Here is a 22999-nt window from a genome sequence, read left to right as displayed (position 1 = left end):
ACTGTTCGAACGTGTGTACAAGAGTTCCGCACATATAGATAATATTTTTCTGCCGTTATCTGTTATAACTTGCTTAACTCTCCTTCGATGAACTGCTTTGTGTTCGATATATGACCTTGATAATCCTTGAGGTTAGTAGGTTATCTTTGCGACCCTCGAGAAAATAATGATCATGCTTACTGGTTCTCTTGGAACTCCACCAAGATGAAGAACTCTAAATATAAATACGTAGCACATCCGCTTCCATATTGATAATCTACTCTATGTTTACAAAAAAGAAAATCTATGATTTTTTTAAAAGAATATTTGAGCCGAGTTCTCAGTCATGGTACTATGTGCTTTACCATGCATGGTGAACTATGAAGAAGATTATTAATTTTAATACATCTTTTGTCTTGATGCTAACGCAAATATCTCTGAAATATCACACCTTTCACATTAATTAAAGGTTTCTCAGCAGTTTCAATGACTTGTAAAACTCAAAAGAACTCTTACCCAGTTGATTTCTTTCTGGATAAAAGTCTATAAGCCATTAAGACTAATTACATGCACTTATCTAGAGAAAAGATCTGGACCTCAGAAGTTAGTTATCCTTATCTTCTTAACATACATCACCGTTTTTAAATAGAAAAGAATCTCGTGATGGGGAGACTGCATTACATGAGGCTGTCCGAAATGGCCATGTAAATGTTGCAGTGGAGTTAATATCAGCTGATCCCGGACTGGCGAATATGGTGGACGAACAAGGTATATCTCCGCTTTATCTGGCCTCCATGGCAGGATCGCTTGCTCTTCTCCGCGCCATACTTAGATCATCTTCTACAACAACAACAGCAGCAGCATCGTTCCCGGTATCTTATGCCGGACCAGATGGACAAACTGCTTTGCATGCTGCTACCTTTCTCCAAAATTCAGGTACTCCACACTTCATTTCTCAATTCAGTGTTCAAGCTCACCAGCATTCTTACATCAAAATTTTTTTTTTCTTTTGGAAATCTATAACTACACATTTGCTACTGTTTATATTGTAAGCATGCACCAGTTATATATGTGTGGATATACTTATATACAATATATATAATATTAATAGAAAAATTGAGCCGACCTGTCTCAGGCTCAGGCTCAGGCTCAGGCTCAGGCTCGGTTCAATCCAAGCCGAGCCCGAGTGGCTCGTTTATTTTGACACCCCTAGTATTGGGCATTTGAACGACCAGAGGGGTGTTTGGACACACTGACGAACTTGGCTTTGTGTCTGAAACGCTATGAACTCATTTGAACACATCGGCAAACCTAGTCGGGTGTTCGAATGGCTGGCCAGGTGTTCGAATGCGGCTCAGAATACGTCTGTTCGGACGAATCTCCCCCCAACCACTTGTCACTTAATATCGCCTACTCGGACAAGTGAATTGGAAATGGAGCGGCCAAAACCTCTATCCCGATCAGGTTTCCTCATATATAGTTTCAGATAGCATGTCTGTTTATTAGTAGTATGTCATCTAACTAACCTACCATCAAACTGATAATCTGAATGGGCATACACACATTTATATGTTTCTACAACTTGAGATACTTAAGACTTGAAGAAAAGGAAGTTACTATTCACTTGGCAAAGCCAGGGAACTTCAAATTAACTAAAAAAGAAAGGATAGTTCTGGAAAGTCTGTACTTGTGACAATGCATTTGAAGAAAAGGAAGTTATATATAAGAGAAAATTATAAATAATACCCTACGTTTTGGCTATATTTCAAATAAGCTATTTTTTATTATTTATAAATAGAGCTCTCTATTTGCTAAAAACTACTGATCCACGCCCTATCATTCGATAGACAGACACAATTAAATCCGTCCATCAATTTAATTTAATTATAAAGTTAAATTAAATCTCCAAAATAACTAGGAGAGGAATGAAAACACTAATTTTCAACAAAAATAAGGTCAAATCAAACCTTTAAAAATACAAAAATGTTATCGTTAAAAGATCCAAAACTAATGTTGTTTAATCTCAAAAGCCATATTAGAGTAGTGGGACAAGATTACTTAGAAAATATAAAAATATTATTGGAAATCTATGGAATGTTCTACTTTTTATTCCATCAAGTCGTGTGTTTATTAGGTTAAATTCAACTAACAGGGTAGGGTTGCTCCGTATTTTCTAGCAAATATAAAAACTTTATTTATAAATAATAAAAAGTCTTTATTTATAATATATTGAAAATATTGGTGTTATCTATAATTTTCTCAATATTATTTAGTGGTCTTCCTTCTCAAATAGCATATATGGACACTTCATCAGCAGAAATCGCCCAAGGACTTCTGCATTGGAGCAAAATGCTTGCGAAACGTGCTGACAATTCAGGAAGCACTCCTCTTCATTATGCAGCGTCAGCTGGAAGTGATGAAATGGTTAAACTACTTCTTGAACACGATACTAGTCTAGCATACATCGCAGATTCCTCTGGCTTATTTCCTGTTCATGCTGCAGTTATCACTAACAAAGTTAGTGTAATTGATGAGTTCGTCAAACACTGTCCTGATTCAGATGAGTTACTTGATAGCAAAGGAAGGAATTTGCTTCATACTGCTGTGGAAGACAAAAAGATAGCGATAGTCCAATATGTATGCAAAAGACCAGAGATTGTGAAATTGATGAATGCTAGGGATTATGAAGAGAATACACCTCTACATCTGGCCGTACGAAATGGAGATCAAGGGATTGTAAGTCTACTGATCCGAGACAAGAGAGTGCGTTTAAATATCATGAACAATGAGGGCCTAACACCTCTACATCTTTCCATAATTGGGCTCCTTTATACTGCATGCTGATCCTAATTTTTTTTTTCTTTTTTTTTTTTGCTTTCTAATAGCTCACACTCTCTTGTTTCTATTCGTCTTTCTTCTTCTTCTTCTTCTTCTTCTTCTTCTTCTTCTTCTTCTTCTTCTTCTTAGAATCCATCAAATTGGATTGAAAGTTGCTTGTCGCAGACCGGCGCTCGTGCAAGTCCTCGTAGGATGGACCACTTTCTACGCGATAACATCAAACTGGATTCAGAGAAGGAATCAAAGAAACAAGCGTCGTTGACCCAAAGCTTAATTATCACCTCAGCACTTATAGCTACTGTGACATTTGCGGCAGCTTTCATGTTCCCTGGGGGTTAGAAAGCTGACGGAACACCAAGTCTAGCAAGGAAATACACCTTCAAGACGTTCGTTGTTGCAGACGCCTTAACATTCATTTTATTTGTATTCTCCACATATTGGAACATTCTTGGTGGGTCAGAGACGATGCATCCCAGGTTACGCACTTACTTCGTTATTTCCTCTTTCGGTTTGGTGGAGTGCGCAATCAGAAGTTTGGGGGCAGCATTTGCATTAGGCATATATCTGGTGCTGGCTCCGATTAACAATTCCATTGCCATTGTCGTTTGTGTGATCACTTCTACCTCACTACTATTTGTCGACACTCCTGATACGATTCGTCTACATGGACTTGCACTAACAATCCAGAGCAGAGTAGGATGGGCAGTATTGTTCAAATCCCATGTTCTTCCGCATGTCAGCAAATCGTTCAACGTCACAAGAACTATATTTGAATGGATAACAGGTGTTTCATGGATCTACATCGTCATCTTTCTGTCAGCATTATTTTTAGAAAAGTTATAACTTTATGGAATTAAAATTGTTTCTGAAACCAGGGAACTCTCCAAGTGGCTTGTAATTAATGTGACTATTTTTATAGTACTTCTTTAATTTTGCATATACTTGTGGCACTACTTTCCAGTAATTAATAGTACTTTATATAACTAATTTCAGTCGAATTATCACGTAAACATTTCTTATAGGGATGTTCACAGTTGAATCTCTCTGTAGATTCTCAAATAATGGGGTTAGATTGCCAGTGGTCATGCTCAGTGCGTATCTGGATTGATTTAAGATTCTTCTGAAGCTAAGGGCCTTTCTCTGGCCGATGTTATTAACAATCTCTTGAATTACTCTTGTGAAGAGAGAAATAGAGAGGTAACTGCAATAGTGTTTGGAATTTTTTTAATCTAAAAATTTTATAACTCATAGGAGATCGATTTATCACAGATTACAGCAAAAAAACAAAAAGTAAATTAAAACAAAAAGTAAATATATTTTACCCTTCTATATATATGCCTGTAACTATTTTATCCTCTTATACTAAAATATGTTTTAAATAAGTCGTTATACTTATAACTAAAATAAGATCAAAATTTCTCATCCAACTTAACTGAACGTACACAAATTATCAAAATACTCCTAACTCACTTTACTTCAACTCCTTCTATTCTCTATACCACTAGTGCTCCCATTGCTCTCTCTCCGCCTCTCTACTATACTCCTCTCTCTCTTTCTAGTGAGAGGAAGAAGGAAGGTGGTGAGGAGAGTGGAGAGAGATATGAAAGAACATAGAGGATAGGATTTGTAATTTTTATCCTAAGTTTAGAGGTTTTCTACGTAAATATCTTATGTTTACTATTTCCTATTTTTCATGTTTTATTTTTCGTGTTATTATTTTTGATAATGTGTGATTGATCAAACTCCTATGGTGCTGGCTCCGGTTGACAATTCCATTGGCATTTGTTGTCTGTGTGCTCAGTTCTACCTCAGTTCTTTTGTTCGACACTCCTTATATCATCCTCCTCTATAGACTTGCAATGGCAATCAAGAGCAGATTAGGATGGACATGATTGTTCAAATCCCATCTCACTCCATATGTCAGGAATATGTTCAATTGGAAAAGAAAGTTCAACATCACAGAACGTATCTTTTCATGGATTCTAGGTATGTCATTGATTTATATAATCGTCTTTCTGTTAGCACTAATATGTTAGTATTTAGGATTTTTTATCCATAATTTTGCAAATTTTTATAATAAAAAATTGATCTTTTCACCAATACGTATATGTTCCTATAATTTTATCTAGGGAAAGCCCTGTTTTTAGAACAGGGCTCCAATGCTCTCCATGGTGAGGCACTTGCTGCTCTGCTTGAGCTCAAATTACTTCTCTCAAAGTGTTCAGAAATGGTTTGTTAGCTCTTCAGTGACGGTGAAAGGCTATTAACGTCAAATTTGAAGAGATTTATTGGTCTATTAGACCAATAATTCAAGAATGCTCTAGATGAATTTGCTCTCATTTCTTTGACAGAGTAGGTCTAACAACATCAAGCTCATACTTTAACCAGTCTAGCGATTTGAGAAAGAATAGACTAATCCACTTTTTGATATTCTTTTAATAAGACTGTAACTATGATGTTGAATGAATGAAAGGCAATACTTGCGTTAGAGAAGATAGGAAAAAAAAAAAAATCTCCACCCAGGATATTTATTAGCAATGGAAATACCAAACGAAGAGTACAAAACCATCGCACTCCTACTTAATGAAAGGTAGCATCGTCTCCATTTTTCCATGAAGAAACTCTCATGCTATTGGATACCCAATATCTTATTCTTCTTCGTTTAATTTCCAACAGTAACTATCATGCTATAATGGAACAATGGAAGTTTCCTTTGCAATGCCCTTTCAACTTTCAAAGAAGTGATGAATGATTGATACATTTATTAATTAGAATGGTAATTTATCAATACCTTTTCCATTACAATACCCAAATTTGAAAGTCAAATGGTAGATAAGTATTTAGGTAGCATTTGATTTATTATATATTTTTATTAAATTTTATATATGGTAAATTATGTGATAAGTTATGTAAAATATTTATTATATTTTACAATAAAAATAAAAATTTGAATGGAAGCATATAATAAAGTTAAGAGTATTGCTACATATCCTTTGTTATTTTGAAATGCCTGATAATTAGGACATCCAACAAGGCAAATGGAAAAGATAGTTGATATTGGTGGAGAGAAAACATAATCCACAAAAAGATGATGATTACTAATTAATTAATTAATTAATTATATATTAAACAGCACAAAGGACCAAAGTTGTTTGTTTTCTTCTAATATTAAAGCTAGCTTTAGGAATTAATTAATGGGAACAAGTAGTTTACTACATCCTTGGGGTTTTACTCATGCTGCTATTATATCCAACTAACGTTAAATGGACTTCACGTGTGATTGATGTATCCTTATCTTATTACATAAATCACCGTTTCATATTAAATAAACTTTAAATCTTCATTCACCAATAAAATAAAATCTTAGACTAATAAGATATTTTTGGGGCAATGCAATTAAAATATGAGCAAAAGGTACTTTGTCAATATAAAATTATCTAAAAAGAATTAAAGAAATTTAACAAAAATATCCGATCTTTTGTTTTTAGTATCATTTATATCCTTTCGTATATATATATATATATATATATATATATATATTTATTATTTGACTCTGCATTTTGCTTTTAATTCTTAAAAATATCTTGAGTTAATTACCTCTCTTTTGATTTTAAAATATAGTTTTTCCTTTGTTTTTTATCTTTTACATCTATAGTTACCTCTGTGAGAGAGAGAGCTTGCAAGCAAATATTTCATTCCATTCAAGATCAATCAACTTAAGACTCTTACACACATTATATGACTAACTTTGTTTAGTCCCAAATTAATTCGTTACAAAACCTAGCAAATTATACCAGCTTGCCAATATATTTTTTGAAATATCACAATTGTCACTTAATTGGCAATAGTATTTAAAGAATTTGCACTAATAGAACCTAAAAACAATTAACGAGGGACCAAGTAATAATAAGGCAAGATACAATCATTCCTTGCAACACAACAGATTATAAATTAAAACAGCAGATTTAAAACAGAATATGCTTCTAATTGAATTGACAGCGCAATTGTATATGTACAATGACCGGTCTTGCAAAAAGCCAATGACTAAAAGCAGACTTTTATGGAAAGAACAGTCAGGAAAATTGACATCATACCTACCAAACTATTGGTAAATTACAGTTGACTCTGATATTAATTTACTCTCGGTACTTTAAAAGTAAGTATTTAACTCTGATCCAGCTAGAATCTATATCTTCTCGTGCCGCTTCGGCCCTGATCATATGGAAAGGAGTGACATCCAAGGTCCTCGACGGATCCCCATGGATCCTAAGTTGCTCAGAGCAGCAGGAACAGGGGATAAGAGTCTCTTAGAGAGACTACTGCCGTCAATAGCAACAGCTGAATTAGCCATTGCAGTTCCTAACAACGGCGATGTTCTTTCAGCACAGGACGACCCAGCTGAAGCCAGCATCCTCCGAGGAGTTACCGTAGGGGGCAACACAGCCCTCCATATCGCCGCTACCCATGGACACTTGGAGCTCGCAGAGATGATCTGCGAGAGAGAAAGGTCCCTCGTGGTGGCTCGCAATGTGATGCTCGAGACGCCGCTGCACTGCGCCGCAAGAGCTGGACATCATCAAGTAGTTTCCTCCATCGTTTCTTTCACCCGTGATTCCAATGGAATTGGAGTAGACACGGCGCTGAGAGCAAGGAATCGTGATGGGAGGACTGCACTACATGAGGCAGCCCAAAATGGGCACGTAGACGTTGCAGTGGAGTTAATGTCGGCTGATCCCGGACTGGCGGATATGGTGGACCACGCAGGTATATCTCCGTCTTATTTGGCCACCATGGCAGAGTCTCTTGCTTTTCTTCGAATTCTACAATCTTTTACAAGCAAAGCACCATTCCCGATATCTTATGCCGGGCCAAATGGACAAACTGCTTTGCATGCTGCTACCTTCCTCCAAAATTCAGGTACTGAACCTGAACGTTTATTTTCTCAATTCAGTTTTAAGAAAACCCGCAGCATCCCGTGGCTAACAGAAATACAAGTTTAGTAGTTTTATGCTCTGTAAGTAATGTAGCATCAGATGGATAATCTGAATATGCATACACATTTGCACATACGTAATACTTGGAGGCTTGGAGTTACTATTCACTTGGCAAAGGTAGGAATCTTCAAATCGACTAAGAGAGTGAAAAAAGATAGTAGTTGTGAGAGAAGGCTGTATGCACTCTTGACTATGTAATTAAATTGTATATAATAGTCTTCATTCTCTGATAGCATATATGTAAACTTCATCTACAGAAACTGCCAATGAACTTCTGAAGTGGAACCAAATACTTGCAAAAATTTCTGACGAATCAGGAAGCACTCCTCTTCACTATGCAGCGTCAGCTAAAAATGATAAAATGGTTAAACTACTATTAGAACACGACACTTGTCTAGCATATATGTCAGACTTAGATGGCTTATTTCCTGTGCATGTTGCTGCTACTATGGGCAGAGTTGGTGTAATTAGTGCGTTCATGGAACAGTGTCCAGATTTGGATGAGTTACTCGATAACAAAGGAAGGAATTTGCTTCATACTGCTGTCGAATACAAAAGCACGGCGATAGTCCGGTATGTCTGCGGAAGGTCAGAGCTTGTGAAATTGATGAATGCTAGAGATTTTGAAGGGAATACACCTCTACATCTGGCAGTAAGAAGCGGAGATCAAGAGATCGTTAGTCTACTGATCCGAAACAAGAGAGTCTATTTAAATATCATGAACAATGAGGGCCTAACACCTCTAGATCTTTCCATTATTGGGGTTGAAGATGGTCTCACTTATGTTACAGTAAGCCTCTTTCGCTACTACTCATTCATTAATTTCGATCACTAATATATGTTATGGTTCATCACCTAGAGATCACCTGTAGCAACACTTTTTAGAAGTTGGGTGAAAGATGGTAATATAGATAACCTGTAACTATACTTGTCCTAGTTATCTTTAACTTTTAATATCTTACTCTCTCTCTCTCTCTTGTTTATTTTTTGTCTCTAGAATCCAGCACATTGGATTCTAATGTGCTTGCAATGGAATGGAGCTCGTTTCAGTTCTCGTCGGATGGACCACGTTGTACGCGAGGACTTCGGCCCAGAGGATTTAGAGAAGGAATCAAAGAAACATGCGTCCTTGTCCCAAAGCTTCGCAATGTCCACAGTAGTAATTGCTACTGTGGCATTTGGTGCAGTTTTCACCTTGCCCGGGGATTACAACACTGATGGCACACCAACTCTTGCAAGGAGATACACCTTCAAGGCGTTTGTTATTGCAGACACCTTTGCGTTTATTTTCTCCGTATTATCCACATATTTTAGCACTTTCAATGGAGCCGAGTTGACATCTCTCAGCCTACGCTGTTACTATGTTGCTTTTTCTATTGCTTTGTTGGGGATGGCAACTAGAATTTTGGTAGCAGCATTTGCATTAGCTATATATCTGGTGCTTGCTCCGGTAAGCAATTCCTTTGGAATTGCTGTCTGTGTGATCACCTCTACCTCAGAACTTTTGCTCCACGCTCATATGATCCCCCTATGTAAACTTGCAATAACAATGAAGAGCAGAGTAGGATGGACAGGATTGTTCAAATCCCAAGTGCGTCGCCTTGTCTGGTCTTGGTTCAAGTACCAAATCCCACAAATTTTAGGTGCTTCATTCATTTATATCTCCATCTTTCTGTTACCGTTACTTTAATTAAAAATTATTTTATGGAACAATATATACATAGTTGTTTTAAGTAAACTGATGAACTCTTACAATGGCTTGTAATATGACTATATTTATATAGATGATAATTTTCTTAGAATAGTAGTGTTTTCTCAATTTATATGTACGTATCATACTACTTTCTAGTTTATAATACACCTACTCTATATAACTAATTTCAGATATAAAATAGTGGACCATGTATTCCAATTAAAATAATTTAATTTCAAAGACACTTCTCTGGCATACATCGCAGACTCAGGTGGTTAATATCCTGCACATGTTGCCGCCATCAGGGGCAGATTTAGTTTAATTGCTAAGCTTCTCAGTCAGTTTCCTGATTCAGATAAGTAAGTTACTTTGTTGATAACAAAGGAAGGAATTTACTTCATACTGCTGCTGAATACAAAAGAAAGGAAGTAGTCTGGTATGTGTGTGAAAGGCCAGAGCTTGTGAAGGGAATACTTCTCTACATCTGACAGTAAGTAGTGTAAGAACAAGGGATTGTTAGTTTACTGATGCGAAACAGCAAGCAAAGTACATTCAAGTATTATGAACAAGGAGGGCCCAACACCTCTAGATCTCTCCATTGTTGGGTCTGACTATGATCTCAAGTATTATCTGGTAAGCCTAATAATCTGAACTTTTGAATTTGTACTCAATAGATTGGTGAGATTTTCATTAAAATAGCAGGCAATGAATCTTGGATTTGATAAGTAGTATAAGTTACAATTATGATGTTGATCGAAAATTTATGTATTAGCTATAAGATCAGTCTGAAAACCCACTTTCTGCGACAGCTGACAGAGATTACGGAACTTAAAAATTTTGTGGAGTATAAACTTAGCACCATCCTTCTTACATGTCTATTTCGGTGCATACAGTTCCATTTTATTCATAAAAGAAGAACCGTGTTAACATTCATCAATACAACAACTAACATGAATGGAATCAAAGAAAGGAATCTTATTTCAGGTTCAAAGGAATTCCTTAATACCTACCCTCTTCTCTCTGTGCGAAAAATGTATTAAGGTCCCCAAAACACTTCTAGAAACAGAGGACGATCTGTAAGCTCTATGAGATTATGATATGGGTGGGTGTTTTTGTTGGTGCTCGGCACAGACCGGAGCTCTTGCAAGTCCTCTTCGGGTGGATAGGACAGATTTAGAGAAGGAATCAAAGAAATATGCATACATGAACCAAAGCATAGTTATCACCTCAGTAGTTATTGCTACTGTAACATCTGCTGTAGCTTTCACCATGCATGGGGTTTACAGAGCTGGTAGTTGCAGACACCTTAGCATTTACTTGCTCCCATGTTATCCACATGTGGATAAAAATAAACTTTTGGTGGGTCGGGGTTAAGAAGGTATACTATGTTGTTGAGTCTCAAGCTTTATTGATGTGGGCAACCGGAAGTATGGTTGCAGCATTTGCATTAGGCGTATATCCGGTGCTGGATCCTATTAGCAATTCCTTTGGCGTTGTTGTTCTTGTTGTTGTTGTTACCACTTCTACCTTATTTTTGTTCGACACGCCTAATTTGACACAGATATGCACAGTTGCAATAACAATCAAGAGCAGAGTAGGATGGACAGGATTGTTCAAATCCCCTGTTCTTTCGTTTGCTAGAAGTTGGGTACATTGGCAAGTAGATCTCAACATGGGAAGATGTATCTTTGCAAGGATACTAATGTTGGAATTTGGCTCAAATTCAGATTTCAGCATTTTGCAAGCTTAGTGTGCCAGTGCGTTCGAACGGGCCCTAGGGGCGTTCAAACGCAGTTCCCAAACAGAAACTGGGTGATGCAGGCGTTCGAATGGCCCAGCTGCGTTCACACGCGAGCCAACCCGAGAGTAGTTGTTTCTGCAGGCGTTCGAACGCCAAAGCCTCGTTCGAATGCCAGTCTGCATTTACACTGGGCGCGTTCGAACACGCTCCCGAGGGCGTACGAACGCAACACGGAAAAACCCAATCTGAACCAGCCCTATAGATAGAAATGTTGAGTTTTAGGGTTTTGTGTGAGCATTTAATAAGAGAAAAAAATTTGTAGGGGAGAGCCACTATTGTCTAGAGTGAGATTAGAGTTGTAAACTCTTTGTATTTGAAGATTTGCATAGTGAATTAAAGATTGCTCCGCCCATGGACGTAGGCACATCGCCGAACCACGTAAATCGTGTCTCTCCCTCTTTTCTCTTCATGGTTTGCATATATTTGGTGTTCATATTTGTAATTACCTTGGGCATTTGAAGTTCTACAACTAACATCTTGTATTTGGAGTTCTCACATTGATATTGATATTAGCTTTGCTAATATTTGGTTTGCCCCAAAATTATTGCTATTCTATTTGGATTTGTTTGAGGGTGAAGGGTTTTGCTTCCGCTTTCCTCACCCATTTGAGTATTTTACACAACAACTAAATAGTTCATGGATTTTTATGGTCATCTTTCTGTTAGCATTACTTTAGTGTTTTTGTTTATTAAAAAAAAAAGGAAGATAATTTTATGGAACTATATCTAGTTGTTGTTTCAAAAGCCAGGGGAATTGAAATGGCTTGTAACTTGACTCTTATTTTTATACTAGTTTCTTGATTTGCAATAACTGGGTATAAGCCTCAAACTTACAGAGTTTCCATGAGGGAGGATCTTTGTTTTTTGAGTCCTTTAATAATTTTATAATTTCTCTCTAGTGAATTGATTATTTTATCGTTGATGGACGTTTAATTCATTGTATAATGCATGTGTATGATTATATATTATGGCAAGCGATTGCACCAGAGATAGATTGACGACTGAGAACGGTCTTATAAACAACCAATGACTTAAAAGCAGTCTTTGATAGAAAACCAAATTTTAAACAGTCAAAAACCTCTGGCATGCTACTAAAGTGAAAGAATTCCAGCAATAAAAAGGCACCAAAGTGAAATAATTCCCGCAAAACCTGTCAAATTTGAAGCATCTGATGGTCTATTAGTTTAAGGAAGAGGAAGCCATGTCATTTTCGATCATAAACGAAAAATATTAAAGAATCAAGATGCTAACAGTAGAGAAAAAGTAAGCACTCAAGTGACCACAAAGAATACACAGATAGAAGCAAATTACCTATATCTTCGGGAGTCAGAGAAGCTATTAGCCGCCAAATCCTCTGAGGGGTGTAATTCTCTTTATATAGACAATGCAGAATATATCTTCATGATCCTATACAATCAGATCATTTTATCTATATATAAAACCAATCCCTACAATTATGCTATGCATAGATCACTATCTACTATATTTGTAATTCTCATGCCTAATAGATTGTTATCTACTATATTTACATTCCCCCTCAATCTTAACCGTAACAAGGTTCAGATTGCATCGTAGACGATCAAGCATGTAGCGCATAGCCGGTTTGGTGAAACTATCTGCTACCTAGTCATCAGACGATACAAAGCGGACATCAAGTGCACCCAATGCAACCTTCTCCCCGACGAAGTGGAAATCCACCTCTATATGCTTTGTCCGTGCATGAAAAACCGGATTGGCTGTTAGATAGGTAGCTCTAAGATTATCGCACCATAAGATTGGAGGTTGCGGCTGGCATATGCCCAATTCTTTTGGCAAAGATTGTACCCACGTTGCTTCAGCTGTGCCATTCGCCAAGGCCTTGTATTCAGCTTCAGTGCTAGACTGGGACACTATGGGTTGTTTGCGAGAACTCCATGAGATTAGGTTAGGGCCCAAGAATACTGCAAAGCCTCTCATAGACTTGCGGTCATCTACACAACCAGCCCAATCTGCGTCTGTGAATACACTCAGGAGGGTGGAGCTAGAACACCGAATGCTGAGTCCCGTAGCAGTGGTGCCCTTGATTTATCTTAAGATACGTTTGATTGCCTCCCAATGCACATCAGTGGGTTTGGAAAGATATTGGCAGACCTTATTTACAACAAAAGAAATGTCTGGCCTTGTTAACATAAGATATTGCAATCCCCCAACTATGCTTCGATAATTGAAAACATCATCATCACCAAGAGCTGTACCACAGTCGTGTGCAAGTTTGTCCATAACAGACATGGGGGTTGAGACGCTCTTACAATTCTCCATGTGAGCTCAGTGAAGAAGGTCGGAGGCATACTTGTGCTACATCAAGGTGATTCCCCTTGAATTGTAGATGACTTCAATCCCCAGAAAATAGTGCAACCGACCAAGATCTTTGATCAGAAAAGAGGAAGACAGGGCGCACAGCAAATGATCAACAACCTTCTGGGAAGAACCAGCAATAATAATGTCGTCCACGTACACAAGCATATAGATGGTGATGTCCCCATGGCGAAACAAAAAGAGGGAAGTATCTGCCTTGGAGGATTGAAACCCAAGTTGATGCAAACGTTCACTGAAGCGAGAAAACCAAGCGCGAGGCGACTGTTTCAGACCATAAAGGGCTTTATGTAATTTGCACACATAGGATGGATGCTAAGAATCTTATGCCATCCCTTCAGACAACCAAAGCAAGGATCAAACGAACAGTGGCTGGCTTAACAACAGGGTTGAAAGTATCTTAATAATCGACACCATATTGCTGTGTAAACCCCTAAGCAACCAGACGCGCCTAATGTTTATCAATGGAACCATCCGGACGTTGTTTAAGCTTGAATACCCACTTACTACCAACAACATTGATGCCCGGTGGATGGGGTACAAGTGTCCAGGTACAATTCTTCTAAAGAGCAGCAAACTCGTCCTCCATAGCGGAGCGCCAAGCTGGATTTGAAAGAGCAAGTCGATGAGATGTAGGCTCAACAAAGAAAGCACGGCAATTTGGAGTGTACCGAACAATTCCATCTGTGAATTTCTTAGGGAAGATCTTGTTGGCACGGAGGCGAGTAATCATCTGATGCACGGGTGGAGCATTAGCGGGAGCAGCATCTGGTGCAAGATCGATATTGGCGTCGCCTGCTGTGTGACCCAACGAATGTGCATTAGGCTCAGGCGTAGCAGGAACTTGGGCCGAATCTGACCCAGGAGTAGGTGCTGAGGTTGCCGCACTGAGCGGCTGCTGCTGCCGAGGATTTCCTGGGCCAGGAGTCGAAGTAGCACGCCCAGGACTGCATGCACCTAGGACGTCGATCATGCAGACATGCTGATCGTCTATCGGAGGCACGGGACGCGGTGCAACTGCAGCTGCATCAGACGTGTTAGACAACAAGAGTGATAAGTCATAATTTCGCATATGATCATTCACAATTGCCGGCTCAGACTAAGGGAAACAAACAACATCAGAAGAAGGGATGGTCGACCGAGAAGGAGTAGAAAAAGGGAAAAGGGATTCATCAAAGACAACATCTCGCGAGATATACACCCGGCCAGTACTTTTGTCAAGACACTTATATCCCTTATGCATGGAACTATACACAACCGAAAGTGTGAAGAAAGGCCAACATGCACAACTGAAAGTGTGAAGAAAGGTGTAATCTGGCGTAATGTTGAGAAGACGTGTAATAGGGGGAGAATAATTGATGGTACGGCTTGATATACGATTAATTAAGTAGCATGCGGTCAAGAAGGCTTCATCCCAAAATCTAAGAGGAAGAGAGGAATGCGCTAATAAAGCAAGGCTGGTTTCAACAATGTGTCGGTGCTTCCTTTCGGCTACACCGTTTTGTTGTGAGATATGGGGGCATGACACACAGTGAGAAATACCACAACACTAGAAATACTTATGGAGACAATGATACTCCCCTCCCCAATCGGATTGAACAGTGTAAATTTTGGAATTCAAGAGGCGCTCAACATGATTTTGAAAAATATGAAAGATTTGCTCAACATTCAATTTATGCTTAATGAGATAAATTCAAGTGTAGCAACTATAATCATCCAAGAAACTTACATAGTACTTGAAACCTCCAACAGAAGCTTGAGCAGGTCCCCACACATCGGAGTGGATAAGTTCAAGAGGAGAGGTGGTGACACGAACAGATATATTATAAGGAAGTTGATGACTCTTTGCACGTTGGCATGCATCACAAACTGAGGACTCTTGTTCAAAGGAACAATCTAAATTATTGGATTTCTAGATAGACCTAGCAATGGATGCAGTAGGATGCCCAAGACGTTGATGCCACTAAGAGGATGACACCTTGACACTGGACGAAGCATGATGAGGAGTGGTGGATGTTGAGCGACCAAACGACACTGGGTAGAGACCCCCTTTGCTTCTACCAAATAGAAGCATTTTCTTCGTGGCCTTGTCCTTAATAAAGAAAGCATCATCATGAAATTCAATGAAAGCATTATTATCATAAACAAGTTTGTGTGCAGAAAGAAGATGTTTATTTTTGTTACGTACATGAAGAATATTTTTAAGAGCAAGAGAACGATCTAAGCCAGAAATTATAGAATGACCAATATGTGAATTATGCAAACCTGCTCCATTGGCCACTTGAACCTGATCCTTGCCGTGGTAGCGTTCCTGAATGGTTAGCCGATCAAGATCACTCGTCAGGTGATCCGTTGCACCGGTGTCAATATACCAGTTCGTGTCAACATTGTAGCCTCCTCCCGTCATGGTGCTATTGCCGCCGTGGTACTCCTCCGGCAGGTACGCATGGTTGAATCTGTTACGATAGTTCAGGGCTATATGGCCGTAGATGTCGCACACCTGGCAGCGAGGGCCATTGCTCCTACCACGGCCGCGCCCACGTCCGCCCCGGCCACTGCCACCACCGCTGCAGTAGCCACCACAATTGTTCCTGAAGTTGTTGTGGTAGTTGTTGTTGTTGTTGCGGGCGTTGGAGGAGTTCTTGCGCATGGCATTGTTGGCGGACGAAGAAAATTCCCCCATGCCACTCGTCATGGCAGCTTGAGCTTCATGCGCAAGCATGTAGGAGTACAGCTCCGAGAGAGTCACTGCTCACTGATTGCTCAGGACGGTAATGGCAGTGACGAGATCGTCGTGGCCCACACCAAGGCCGGCGAGGATGTAGCCGATCACTTCTTCATCAGACATGGGCTACCCGATGTTTGCCGTGGTGTCGGCAAGGGTTGTAATCTTTTGGAAGTATTCAGACGCACTCATGTCGAGCTTCTTCGTCGTGGAAAGCTGGGTGTGGATCTGGATGGTGTTCCCGTGATGTTGGGCGGAGAACATTCTGTGGAGCGTCGTCCACACTTCAGCAGAGGTGCCGGCGCGTGTGAGTTGAGGCAGCACGTCCTCAGTCATGGAGGACAGGAGGCCACCCAAGATCGCCTGATCTTGGATGATCCAATTGACGTAGGCCTACCTGGCAGCATCGCCAGTCCCTTTGGTCACCGTGGCTGGCGGCATGGGAGTGGTGCCATCGAGATAGCCAAAGAGCTGGATGCCCCGAAGGATGGGGACTACTTGGGCCTTCCATAGGAGGAAATTGGTGCAGGTTAGCCTACAAGTAATGGCGTTGGCGAAAGAAGAAGTAGTGGTCTTGATGGAGGCGCTCGGGGAGGAGACCAGGACGACGGCGGTGTTGGAAGTGAGATCGGAAGAAGTCATGGTGAAGGAGATGGGATCAAGCTCTGATACCAAGTCAGAGAAGCTATTAGCCGCCAAATCCCCTAAGGGGTGTAATTCTCTTTATATAGACAATGCAGAATATATCTTCATGATCCTATACAATCAGAATCCTATACAATCATATCATTTTATCTATATATAGAACCAATCCCTACAATTATGCTATGCATAGATCGCTATCTACTATATTTACAATTCTCATGCCTAATAGATTGCTATCTACTATATTACACGGGCTATGCAAAGCTTTAATTAATTAGTACTTTCTCAAGCTTCAATCTCTCCCTAATATAATAAAGTGTTCTCTCTCTCAAAACCATCATACTTGATGCCCTAAAACTCAACATAAAGATATTTAAAGGTGTCACTTGAAGAAAAAAGTTTTGTGTGCGTTCGAATGCATTTAGGGTAGTTTTCGAACAACATAAAGATGTCTTTTTTGTATCATTTTTACCTCTAGTTTTAAGTATATATATATATATATATATATATATATATATATATATATATATATATATATATATTCTAAATTAACTAAAATATCTTTATTTTTAAAATAACTAAAATGCCCTTCATATGACTTAGCTAAGAGTATTTTCATAATTTTCTTAGTATAATTGACTTAATTCAGAGATTTAGTTATGTTTAACTAACTAATCTAATGGTAGGGTATTTTTTTGCACATATTCACTAAATCATAACACTCGATTTATAAATAGTAAAAATATAGGGTGTAAATCGTAATTTTATTAAAAGACACGGTGTTATATGCAAATTTATATATATATATATATATATATATATATATTATTACGATAAAAAAATAGACTGTGTATTCCAATTGAGAAAAAGGAAAACAACACATGTAACTTATATAATTTAAATCAAATGGTTAAAAAGATAACAAAATAAATTAAATAATTATTCTTTTATTATACAAATATGTATTGTATAATCATTCAAAAGGTACAATGATTTGTATCCAAACTAGTAAAACTAAGACAAAAAGACACATAAACTGTTTACTTTAGACATAAAAAACTAATGGTTGTGACCTAATAAAATGTTTAGGAGGAATTACTGATATAAGAAAGAAAAAAAAAGAGTTAAAAAGAGAAATGATTTTTTTTGGTCCAACAACACTTTAAAAGATACATACATTGTTAATTAGGCTAAAAATATAATTATTATATTTAAAATAATATAACATAAAAAAGGCGCCCGTTTTGAAGAAAGCATGACAATATATAAAATAAATGTATCAAAATATCTTTTGACTTAAAAGTATGTTTGTACCAAAAATATATATTAAATATAATATCCAATGAATTGTAATTTTTTTGTAAAAAAAACTCTTTTCTTGCTCGAAAAAAAGCAGCAGTTATTTATTTTTTTAGAACATATCACACCATACATTTTATATATTTTATGATTCCAATCTTGTTTTTAAGAATTTTATAATTCGACTCCTTTTTTTCCTATAATTTGTATTTAATACACTAGGTTAACTTAGATGGTACTAAAAATATATATATATTATTATAATAAATAAAATAATTATAAATACCTAATTTATTTATATCTTCTTCTTCTTTTTCTTCTTCTTCATTTTTGGAAAGAGAAAAAGAGGATGAAGAAGAAAATGAGGAGAATGAGGAGGAGAAGGTAGGTGAGAAAGATGGTAGAGAGATATAGAAAATGAGAGAGAACCGTGTGGGTATTATAGTAATTTAGTCTTTGCTAGTTAATTAAAATAATGTCAGAATATTAAATAAAAATTATAGAAGGAAAGATTGATCGAGTTACAAATTTTTTAAAAATAAAATATAAATCATAAAATAGATAAAATATAGGGTGAGATTTGTAAGAATCATTTTGACCTTTTTAAGTCTTGAGACCTCGAGTGGGCTTGATGGACTACTTTGATCCTCCACCGAAATGGTCTTATAAGCCCGCAACCACCCATTTATATGAAGTTGGAGGTATTCCTTGTGAGCTTTCCACCTTTTAAAACAAAAGGAACTTTATACTTTTAACAATTGCAAGTTTCCAACCAAAGTTTAACAAAGACACGGTGATACAAAAGTAGAGTTTAAAAGAGAAAAAAAAAAAAGAAGAGTAAACGTTGGACCTACAACTTAACGATCGTAATGCCGTCAAAAGTTAAAAAGTGGCTTAGTATTATAAGGAAAAAAGAAGAATGGAGTAATTTTCATCTAAACGATCGAACTACAGTGGCCTTATAGCTACTGATGACAAATGCAACAAGCTCTAATCTAAGGAGAATTTATAAAAGAGAAAGATGCACACAGTAAAGAATCGTTTCCAAGAGTTGAACTCAGTAGCATCAGACACAAAAGACTAAGTTTTATCATCACCCCGACTGACGTCCTCGGATAATACCTTCTGGTTCATAAACAAATATACTTTGTATACTTTTACCACTAACCAGTTGTGATGGTGGACGTTCTTCACCTTTTACCATGCACAAACCTCGAGCTTCCTCCCGAGATAGAGAGAGAGAGAGAGAGAGCTCTTCTTGAGCTTTATTATATATTCTCTTGCGAAGACACAGCCAAGTAGAAAATTAATAAAAGGGCTGGATTGGGACCCAACTGAAGACTTACTTCCACAAGTATACATCATGCCAGTCCACACCTTTGAAGGAAGCTATGTGCAAATGCATCACTCCTTGTCAGTTATGATACCCCTCAAAAAGAAATCAAAAGATAAATATTTGCTAAAAGATATCGAGTTGAATAAGATGAAGTTTGATATGGTATAAGCATCCATTATAGTATGAGAAGTAAAAGGTACCGAAACGAATAGATCTATAGAGAAAGCACCAGGGACCACCCATCCACACTCTCCACTTGTCACCCTCAGATGGAAAGGTGATTAAATATGTGTTTTGCACTATCTCTTCGAATACTACCTCGCCTCCTCCAAGCGCCCATGATTTCGAGAGAGTGGTTTTGAGGCCCCTAAAATTGATAGATTTGAACGTGAGTAGGCGTCCGGCAAGACATATCTCAGGTCTTCCGTCAGGGAGGAGACAAATCTCAAGCATTTTAACCTCAGAAGGACTAAATTCGAGGGAAAAAGCAATTCTTCAAATTTCTTCACTATATCATCCGTGTCATCGCAAAAAATTGCAAACGACCAAATAGTCAATAGGAGGCAATTGCAAAGATGAAGTCGGCAGTCCAAAATAACTAACCCATGTCCAGAATGTGCAGGAGTCGGCAATACTGTGTTAAAAATTTGCTCGAATCAAGAAAGTCATTTGAACGGGTTAAGGACATTCAAACGGTGTTCATTGCAGATTACTAGCATTTCAGATTTATATGTAGATTACTGACATATCCTTTGTTATTGTGAAAAGCCTGATAAGTAGAACATCCAACAAGGCAAATGGAAAAGATAGTTGATATTGGTGGAGAGAAAACATAATCCACAAAAGGATGATGATTTGTTCGAATCAGCAAAGTCGTTTGAATGGGTTAAGGACATTCAAATGGGCGTTCATTGTAGATTACTGACGTTTCAGATTTATATGCCGGCAATGACGTCCATCTATCCAAACGAGATGGAGATGTTCGGACGACTGTTCGAACAAGTTACCATCGATGCAGAGGCGTTCGAATGTTGTCTACCCGTTAGAATAGTTTGCAATAGTGTTTGAAGTGGTGCACGGGTGTATAAACATCGTCCATCCGTTCAAACAGACTACAAAACGTGTTACCAGTAGTGCACGGACGTTCGAACACCATCCATCTGTTCAAATAGCCCCCGGTTTTTCTTCACCCTCAAGTCCGCCATATAAATTGATAAGTTAAGTTCTAGGATTTGGTGTGGGTGAAAAATATTTTGAAAGAGATAAAACCTAAAATAGTGAGCCACCATTGTATCGGGAGAGTTTGGAGAGAAAACATAATCCACAAAAGGATGATGATTACTAATTAATTAATTATATATTAAACAGCACAAAGGACCAAAGTTGTTTTAGGAATTAATTAAAGGGACAAGTTTTCTTTTTTTTTTTTAATAGAATTAAAGGGACAAGTTGTTTACTACATCCAGAATCCAGGTAGGCGTTGGGGTGTTACTCATGCTGCTATTATATCCAACAAACGTTGCATGGATTTCACGTGTGATTGATGTATCCTTATCTTATTACATAAATCACCGTTTCATATTAAATAAACTTTAAATCTTCATTCACCAATAAAATAAAATCTTAGACTAATAAGATATTTTTGGGGCAATGCAATTAAAATACAGAGTCAATAATTAGTAAATATTTACATAATATGAGCCAAAGGCACGGTGTCAATATAAAATATCCGACCTTTTACTTTTAGTATTATTTATAATGTATATATTTATTATTTGACTCTGTATTTTATTTTTAAGAATTAATTATATAATAAAATAGAGAATGTTATATTACTTTTGAAAATAAAAAAATAAGAATATCTAACATATCCCTTTTGATTCTAAAATATAGTTTTCCATTTGTTTTTTACGTTTTACATCTATAGTTACCTTTGTGAGAGAGAGAAAGCTTGCAAGCGAATATTTCATTCCATTCAAGATCAATCAACTAAGACTTTTATATTTTGTTTAGTCGCTAATTTATCCTCTATAAAGCCTAGCAAACTATACCAGCTTACCAATATAGGGATAATTCCCTTTTTACCCCCTAAACTATCATACATTTTCATATTGATCCCCTGAATTTTTTTTTGGTATACACTGACCCTCTAAACTATCAGAAATACCTCATTCCCTCTGACGTCGTTGATAGTGAATTGACCAAATTACCTCTCCACTTATAATGATGAGATAATAAAGTGGCTTAACTAATATTAAATATTTTATTTTTTAAAACTCCTTCATTACCCTCTCCCTCATCCTTAATCCCCTTTCTAAATATTTTAATTTTTTTAATTCCTTCATTACCCTCTCCTTTTGCCTTAATCCCAATCCCTCCTTCCTCCCCAACGACTCTTGCAACCTCTTCGGCGATGCTGGGCTCGGAAAAGAGGGCAACGGTGACGCCAGTCTCCGTCCTCCGCAACGACTCTTGCGACCTCTCTAGCAATGCCAGGCTCGGAGAAAAGGGCAACTACAATGCCGGACTCGGAAAGCGGGACACTAGGCTTGGAGATGAGGGCAGGGCATAAGGCATTTGGAGAGAGAGAGCTCTAAGAAGAAGGCGACGACAACAGAGAGGAATTTAGAGTGAGAGAAAGGGCTCGGAGAAGATGGCATCAGCGATGCCGTGCTCGGAGAAGAGGGTGACAACAATGCCGAGGCGGGGCTCGGAGAAAGGACTCAAAGAAGAGGGTGGATCTGTCTCGCCTTGATCGGCTGTAGTTACCGAAGGCGGCGACGTAGCAGCTAAAGCTGCGTTGATCTAAGATCCAACTCCAACGAGAATGCGGTATCTTGCAATGTATTCGAGCTCGAGTACGCCAGAGAGGAAGACGACAGTAGGATGTGGAGGAGGCAACAGTGGTCAACGTTGTGGATGCAGTGGCTATGGCAGTGGAGGCAGTGGTGGGGCTAGCTTGAGGCCACAGTAATGGAAGGAGAGAATGAGGGGTATTTTCGTCCACCTAAAAGTTTCTCATGACTTAGCATGTGACTTGCACATGTACGAGGGTAAAATTATCATATATTTGTTAGGTGATTATCACATGATATCTTTTGAACGGAAATGGATAACGGAACCCTAACGTAAAGGGTTAAGTGAGGTATTTTTGATAGTTTATGGGGTCAGTGTGTACGAAAAAAAAGTTCAGGGCGTCAATGTGGAAAAGAGTGATAGTTCAGGGGGTGAAATAGAAATTATCCCTTTTTTAAAATAGCATTTAAAGCATGCACTAATAGAACCTAAAAACAATTAAAGAGGGACCAAGTAATAATAAGGCAAGATACAATCATTCC

General features: G+C 38.0%; 2 protein-coding genes across 5 annotated transcripts; both read left to right on the top strand.

The window, feature by feature from the left end:
* Window positions 1-674: 674 nt before the first annotated feature.
* Window positions 675-3752, top strand: LOC140796689 (uncharacterized). The gene is made up of 3 exons (XM_073149771.1): window positions 675-915; window positions 2294-2715; window positions 2983-3752. The coding sequence occupies exons 1-3, from the start codon at window positions 732-734 to the stop codon at window positions 3154-3156; spliced, it is 780 nt and encodes a 259-aa protein (XP_073005872.1). The 5' UTR covers window positions 675-731; the 3' UTR covers window positions 3157-3752.
* A 3233-nt stretch (window positions 3753-6985) lies between these two features.
* On the top strand, window positions 6986-9549 carry LOC140795865 (protein ACCELERATED CELL DEATH 6-like). 4 transcript variants are annotated; one of them, XM_073148628.1, is made up of 4 exons: window positions 6986-7581; window positions 8069-8175; window positions 8299-8601; window positions 8809-9549. In XM_073148628.1, exons 1-4 carry the CDS (start codon window positions 7038-7040, stop codon window positions 9499-9501), a joined length of 1647 nt encoding a protein of 548 aa, XP_073004729.1. In that variant the 5' UTR covers window positions 6986-7037; the 3' UTR covers window positions 9502-9549. The 4 variants fall into 4 exon arrangements, with proteins under 4 accessions (XP_073004729.1, XP_073004727.1, XP_073004728.1 ...); XM_073148626.1 differs by having other exon boundaries at window positions 6986-7734; XM_073148627.1 differs by having other exon boundaries at window positions 8069-8601.
* Window positions 9550-22999: the final 13450 nt, after the last annotated feature.

The sequence above is a fragment of the Typha latifolia genome, chromosome 10 (assembly GCF_019914945.1).
Source record: "Typha latifolia isolate L0001 chromosome 10, TyphaL0001v2, whole genome shotgun sequence".
Classification (NCBI taxonomy): Eukaryota; Viridiplantae; Streptophyta; class Magnoliopsida; order Poales; family Typhaceae; genus Typha; species Typha latifolia.
This window is presented reverse-complemented; position numbering and strand designations above follow the sequence as displayed.